At 45.9% G+C, this 7,753-nt stretch overlaps 1 protein-coding gene across 1 annotated transcript; it reads right to left on the bottom strand.

The window, feature by feature from the left end:
- Nucleotides 1-1,141: 1,141 nt before the first annotated feature.
- Nucleotides 1,142-7,476, bottom strand: LOC128406070 (gamma-aminobutyric acid receptor subunit beta-4-like). Its single transcript, XM_053373113.1, has 9 exons — nt 7,312-7,476; nt 6,299-6,387; nt 5,584-5,651; nt 5,032-5,252; nt 4,250-4,332; nt 3,724-3,861; nt 3,397-3,549; nt 2,632-2,849; nt 1,142-2,410 (listed from the first exon to the last, which is right to left on the bottom strand). Exons 1-9 carry the CDS (start codon nt 7,380-7,382, stop codon nt 2,093-2,095), a joined length of 1,359 nt encoding a protein of 452 aa, XP_053229088.1. The 5' UTR covers nt 7,383-7,476; the 3' UTR covers nt 1,142-2,092.
- Nucleotides 7,477-7,753: the final 277 nt, after the last annotated feature.

The following is a 7,753-nucleotide window of genomic DNA, read 5'->3' as shown; positions in this document are numbered from 1 at the left end:
AATTATGTAAATGATTATTACATTCAAGTATAACTATGATTTAATTTTAAAAACTATTTTAAAAATTGAAAATACCATGTGCCAAGGAAGGTGATGGAAAGCCCCAAATAAAATGTATTCCTTTCCTTTTGGTTTTGAAATGATTTTGATGATTGCTATAAAATGTCCTTTTTATGTTTGAAATGATGATTTTGGAGATTGACAGTCTCCAATTAAATGCCTTAATTTCAGTTTCCGATTTGAAATGATTTTGCTTTTGAAACGACTTGGGGGAATGAAATCCTACCATGAAATGCTGTTAAGAGTCGCCTATTTAGATGTCTTGTAGCCATTTCCTGTCCACAGCTCTGTGTTCGAATCCTGTCTGCAGCTTCTTTGTTTCTCTGCTCTTCGATGGAAAATTTATTAATTTATTTGTAATTTTAATGATAGACGCTTATTTTAAATTTCTCACACAAATCACAATTTACTCTCCCCCCCCCCCAAGAAAAGCCACACACTTCCCCTCCTGTTTCTTTTTTTGATTTTAGAAGTAAAAAAAATTGTCGCTTGGAGTTGATTGTAAATATGGGTAGATAGTTAGAAAGATGCAAATCAACAGAAATTATATAGCTAATTGAGAAATACATTATGATATATGATACATATGATATAATAGTGTGTGTGTGTGTGTGTGTGTGTGTGTGTGTGTGTGTGTGTGTTATATACCCAGAGATCTCAGGGCGGTTCATGGAAAATAATTATAAATATAAATGGTATGTAAAAATAATATATATAGAAATATTAATTAATGATATATACAACTATATTTCACAGCATAGTGGTTGCATTTTTTTTGCCGATATATATATATATATATATATATATATATATATATATATACCATAAAAAGATAAATATGTGATGTATTATGCAACGCGTCATTATGGTATTTATATATATCTAATAATATATTGAATATAAATATATATCAATAATATAAAAATATATCAATAATGAAATGTCTAAGTATGTGTGTATATCATATAAATGTAAATTAGATCTAATTAATATCTATATGATATGATATATGATGTTTTATTATCATAAAACATATCCCCTCAGCCCCATTTTTGAAAGAAAAGAAACGGACACCGGTTGCTGTTTTTCTTCTAAGGCCGTATATTTAAAGTGAAATTCTCTGATTTTATAAGGGGGGACGGGGAAGAGACGAGAAAGATTCCCAACCGATGGATATCGAACAGTTTTCAAAATGTGTTTTTTTAAGGTTCATGTACATTGCTTAGAAAAAAAGGGAACTCTGCACACGCTCAGGAGCACTTTCCCCAAATCCCTCCCAGAACAACAAGGGGGAAAAACCCAAAACGTGAGAACGGAGAGATCCCATTGGTCGGTCGGTCGCTAGGTAGGTAGAAAACTGTAAACTCGGTTCAAGTCAGTTCTGGAAAAGTCCATCCGCCGGAACCTGTAATGGCAGAAGCAACGGAAGGGAAGTGGCCGGTGGGAAGGAAGCCCGGCTGGTCCAAGGAGGAGGAGGAAGAGAAAGTACTGGAAGTTAGGAGGCGTGGCTTGTTCCTCGTTTCCTGTTACTTGAAACAGTGGGTTCTCCATGGCTGATTTGGGACAGAAAGTGGCTGCAAGGGGTTAGGATGTGGGGAGGGAAGGGGCAGGGAAGGGACAGAAAGGCGCTGTGAGGGGACAGGAAGGAACTTTTAAGGGAACAGAAAGGGACTGAGAGAGAATAAGAAGGGACTGGGAGAGAACAGGAAGGGACTGTGAGGGAGAAGAAAGGGACTGTGGGGGAACAGGAAGTGCCTGAGAGCAAAGAGGAAGTGAATTGAAGGGAACAGGAAGGGGTAAAACCGGAAGGGACTGTGAGGGAACAGGTAGGGGCTGTTCGAGAACAAGAAGGGGCTGTGAGAGAACAGGAAGGGCCCGTAAGGGAACAGGAAGTTCCTGAGAGCGTACAGGAAGTGACTCTTAAGGGAAGAGGAAGGTACTGTGAGGGGACAGGACGAATGGGAAGCGGAGAGGAAAGGCTGGGGTGGGGGCAGGACCCGAATCCGGCGCCCGGCGCTCTCCCTCTTGGGTGTCAGTTGACGTAGTACAACCAGTAGAGGAGGTTGAAGAAGCTGAAGGTGATGGGGAATAGAACCCGGGACCACTTGTCGATGGTGCTGACGTCGGCCAGGTCAGGGATCTTCAGCTTCAGCTTGGAGGACCTCCGGCGCAGGCGGCAGTTGGCCCGGGCGGCGCGGCAGGCAGGTGCCTTCCGGGAGTGTAGGGCAGTGCCTGAAGATTCGAACCCGCGCAGGCCGCAGGGGCGCAGGTCCGGCGAGGGTGACGTGGAGAAGAGCGGGCAGTTGCTGTCGGAGACGCCAGCCAGAAGGAGGTTGCCGTATGGGTCGGGCTGAAAGGAGAGAAGGGAGATCAGGGTCATCCATCCCAACCCGCAGGGATCTCGACCTCAAATTTGGGCCCCTGAGGGTCACCCATCTTGACCCGCGGGGATCTCGGCCTCAAATCCAGGACCCTGAGGTTCACCCATCCCTATCCACAGGGATCTCGGCCTCGAATTCGGCCCCCGAGGGTCACCCATCCCCATTCGGTTTTTAGGGAGGAATCTCGCACCTGAGTCCGGGGCTCCAGGTGCCGGGCACGTCTTTTCTGCTGGCGGGGCCCTCGCCCAAAGAAAATGTAGTTCACCAGGGCATATTCCAGCAGCGCCAGGAAGACGAAGACGAAGCAGCCCATCAGGTAGACGTCAATCGCCTTGACGTACGGGATCTTGGGCAGCGTCTCCCGGAGGTGGGTGTTGATGGTCGTCATGGTCAGGACGGTCGTCACCCCTGGGTGCCGCAGCGGGTGGGGGTGGGAGAAGAAACAGGGTTAGTTGGGTGGCTGGGAATTACAGCACGGGGAAGGCACCATAATTCAAACCTCCGTCACGATAACGATCAAAATATTTTTGTAATATCCAAGGATGGGACCGATATATTGAAATCAAATGTTTTCATACTCTGAAATCAATCAATGTCATGACTGAAGACGGATATATAAAAACATCCATGGAAATCCAACAATTTCATATTGAATCTGGATTCCATATGACCTTAACGGGTCGGAGAACTGGGCACCACTTCACCAAATGGGATCAAGGTCAGGTCCTGCCTTTAAGGAAAATCAGATGGACCGATAGAAGGATGGTGGACCTTTAGGGTCTTGGTGGACCACCAGCTTGCCACCAGGCTATGGGAGAAGGTTCTCAGGGGCTTGGTGGTTCTCCAACTTCACCTGAATTCAACCCAATGAATGTCAAGAGGGTCCTGCATTTAGGGAGGATCACTTGGACCCTTGGTAGCAGGACCGCAGAGCAAGATCTCAGGATCTCCTCACCTAGGGCCACCCGGGCGGCCGAAGCGTCGTAGTTGATCCAAAAGGAGACCCAGGAGAGGATGGTGATGAGGATGGAGGGCATGTAGGTCTGCAGGATGAAGTAGCCGATGTTCCTCTTGATGCGGAAGCTGAGCGACAGGCGGAGGTAGGACCCTGTTGGAGAAAGAGGAGATGGTCAAACTGGACAGGAGCCCAGGATCCAGGTGAATTGGTGGGGACATCTCTGGTATCTTCAGTGAAGGGTGGATTGGAGGATCATGGTGTATCCAACAACCCTGGGATTTCGGCCAGGGGGTTAGACTAGATGGCCCCACAGGGGGAACCCACCTGTGGTGAAGACCACCTCACGGGTGACCAGCTTCTGCTCAATGATGGTGAACTGGGGCAACTCCAATACCTCCATCCCTGTCACGGCCGAAGAGTTTCCTTGCCAGAAGAAGACAATGTCATCGACAGTGTAGCCGTCTGGGAGGAAAGAAAATAAAACATAATGAGAATGATTCCTGGTTGAAAATTATTCCAGTCTTAAAATTAATCCTGGTTTAAAAGCATTCCTGGATTAATTCTAATTCCCAGATTAGAATTATTCCAGTCTTAAAATTATTCCCGTCTTAAAATTAATCCTGGTTGAAAATTAATCCTGGTTGAAAATTAATCCTGTTTTAACATTATTCCCGGATTAACATTATTCCCCAATTAAAATCCTCCTGGTTGAAAATTAACCCTGGTTGAAAATTAACCCTGCCTTAAAATTATTCCTGCCTTAAAGTTATTCCTGGATAATTCCTGGATAATACTTTTAATTATTCCTCAATTAACAAGCAATAATTTAATTTCATTGAATGATACACACAGCTCTCAATTTCCAGGGTGCAATTCTGCTGATCCAGGGGGTATCTCCGGAGATCCATCATGCAGGCAGCGGTTGTCGTGATCCTGCGGAGAGAGAGCGTGAGTGGATTCCAGGGATCCATTATGGGGATCACTGATTGACGGACGCGGGGAATGCTATATATTGATTGGGGGGGTTCGACCCCTATTTAGATGATATTCCTGGTCCTATGTCTGAACCAGCAAATATTTCTCTAAATTTGCCTATTGATAAGTATTAATTGGACGGTTAATTTTATGGACTATTAATTGCTAAGTATAAATGAATATGTATTTATCAGATCGCTAATTTTTAATGGACTATCAATATGTCTCAAAATTGATAATATTTAACCGTGATCACTATGCAAGGACGAAAAGCCGTCATTAATCATGATCCATCCAATAATCATGATCCGTCCATTAATAATCATTAAACATGATCCGTCCATTAATAATCATTAATCATGATCCATCCATTAATAATGACCCGTCCATTAACAATCATTAATCATGATCCACTCATTAATAATGATCCATCCATTAATAATCATTAATCATGATCTGTCCATTAATAATGACTCATCCATTAATAATCGCCCGTATTGATCAATACGCCCAATAAAAACTGATTATCACCCACTTCGCGGTGATCGCTAGGCGAGAACAAAACCACCCATTAATTGACCATATTTGCAATAACGAACCGGCCGGAGCGAATCGGTTCTTGATTATTGGTGATTAATATTGTTAATATCCACCCACCTCAGGCCATAGAGGACGGTGCCGTCCGGGTGCAAGCGGATCATGCGGTTCTTGACGGTGACGCCATGCAGGAAGGACTTTTTGTCGTTCAGGAAGTAGGTGTCTGGGAGCCAGAGCTGGTCGGCGACTCGGTTGTCGAGTGTCAGGTTGAACGGCAGATCGCCATAGGCGAGTCGCTTGTCCCGCCAGCTTTGCTGGAAGTACATGGTGATGGTATAGTCCTGGCGGAGGAGAAAAGAGAGAGATGGGGGAAATTGAAGGATAGAAGGATGAGAGGATAGGAGGAGAGAAGGTGGAGAGGCAGGTCGCCCTAGGCGAGCCGCTTGTCCCGCCAGCTCTGCTGGAAGTACATGGGGATGGTATAGTCCTGGTGGAGGGGGGAGAGAGAGAGAGAGAGAGAGAGATGGGGAAATTGAAAGATGGAAGGAGAGAAGGATAGGAGAGAAGCAATAAAGGAGGATAGGATAGCAGGAAAGGATAGAAGGATAGAAGGAAAGCCATCTTTTCCCTCAGGATTCGAATCCGGACCCGACGGGAGTTCGTCCAACTTACCATGTTGACTTCGGAAATCTGGTCGATGCTCGAGATGTGGATGCTCATCCCCACCACCACAGGGTTCCCTGAAATAGTAATAACAACAACAACAAAACACAAAACAACAGATTTATATTATATTATATTACACTAATAGATTATTATTATATTTAAACAAAGTAATAAAATTATTAATTGCTAATGAAACTCATAATCGGTTAATTTATTGACTGGTGATGAAACAATCACATAATGAAACCATAAAATCAAACCCTCAATGGGAAGATGAGATAATAAACAATAAGGAAATAATAAAATAAAGTCATAAATAAGAATGCCATAAAATTAAAGAATAAAATTAAAAAAACAATAAATCATAACTTTAGAACATGAGGAAAGGCTAAAAGTCAATAAGGAATAACAGCAAATTGAACAATAGATTATAAGAAAATAATAAAAGCAATAATATAAGGGGATAATAAATATTTATTTATTTATTACCTAACTTCTTATTTATGATTAATTATCTAATTTATTATTGATCGGATTTATGCTCTAACCTTTAGGCACCTCTGCCTTACCTCCGAAATAAAACTGAACCATAGATTAATAAGAAAATAATAAAAGTTGATAATAGATCATCATTTATTAATTTATGACCTGGCTTATTATTGATTACCTGATTTATTATCAATTGGATTCATGCTCTAACCTTTAGACCACGCTGCCTTACCTCCGAAATCGGGCCGCAGGCGGACATCGTAGCCTTTGAGGAGCTTATCCACAATGTCCTTGACCACTGAGATGTTGCCAGTGGAGGGGCTGCAAAACAGGAGAAGACCATGGTTTGTCCTCCAAGCGGCTGAGATAAAATATTGGGGGGTCCCCATTGAGCTCCACCCCACATGGCACCCTATACATTTGGGGGGGTCCTTCGTATATTGGGGTGCCCAGCTGGATTAAAACATGGGGGCCCCACATGGCATCATTTAAACCTGCCACCGAATCTATTATATTGGGGCACCCAGCTGATAAGAAATTTGGGGGGTCCCAGCTGGGAGAAGATATTGGGAGCCCCAATAAACTTGGGGGCCCCTTCATATATTTTATTGGGGTGTCCAGCTGGAATAAAATATTGTGGGGTTCATACAGATTTGGGGCATTTGAGATATTGGGGGCATCATGCTTCTCATGGCCTCCTTTAAACTTGCCCCCCTGAATTCCAGCTCGGCACCCCAATATAATATATTATATAAATTTCATATAAATTTGGGGGGTTGAAATATGGGGGCATCATGCTTTTCATGGCAATTGGAAGGGGTCTCTCCCCTATTCTGTGGGGGGGAGCTAGGGGACCCCAAAACCCCCCCACAGGGGAGCCCCCTACAGGTTAACCTACCTGTGTGCCTCCTAAAAACCCCACAAGTAGCCCTGCTACCTTTTCCATCCCCCCAAACCCCAGAGGAGCCCCCCTCTCAGGTTCGCCTACCTGTGCACCCCCTAAATCCCCCACAGGTGAGCCCCCACTACCTCTCTGCCCCCAAATCCCTAAGGTAACCCCTGCTACCTGTCCATCCCCCCAAACCCCCAGGGGAGTCCCCCTCTCAGATTAAACTACCTGTGCACCCCTAAACAAAACCCCAGGTGAGCCCCCCCCCCGCTCTGTGTCCGCTCCCAACCCCCCAGGGGAGCCCCTTGCGACTTTTCCGCCCCCCAAAAAACCCCAGGTGAGCCCCCCAAACCTACCTGTGCGCCCAGCAGCAGCAGCGGAGGAGGAGACACAGCGCCGCCCATGCGCCGCCGTGGAGTCCCCGCATTTCCGAGAGGTGGGAGGTCGGGGTGGGGGGGCAGCACCCCCAAAATGGGGACAGAGGTGGGGCCGGCCTGTTCACCTGAAGCGAATGGAAATCCGAATCGGGTCAGCAGGACCCGGCGCAGGCTCCTCCCGGCAGCCTCGCCATGGCGCAAAACGGACGGAAGAAGAAAAGCGCTCCGGTTGGGCGCAGGGTGGCGGAGGAGAGGAGCCAACGGAGTCTCCGGCGAGCGGGCGCACGTGGAAAAGGCGCTTCGGGAGACGGTGGCGGGACGCGGAAGTTGCGGTCCGGAAGCCGCAATCGGAGACGCTGCGCCCCAATGTGGGGAATGAGCTTTTGGGGGCGCAGGGGAGGATCGGCCGCCGACGGAGAGT

This window comes from Podarcis raffonei, chromosome W (assembly GCF_027172205.1).
Source record: "Podarcis raffonei isolate rPodRaf1 chromosome W, rPodRaf1.pri, whole genome shotgun sequence".
NCBI lineage: Eukaryota > Metazoa > Chordata > Lepidosauria > Squamata > Lacertidae > Podarcis > Podarcis raffonei.
This window is presented reverse-complemented; position numbering and strand designations above follow the sequence as displayed.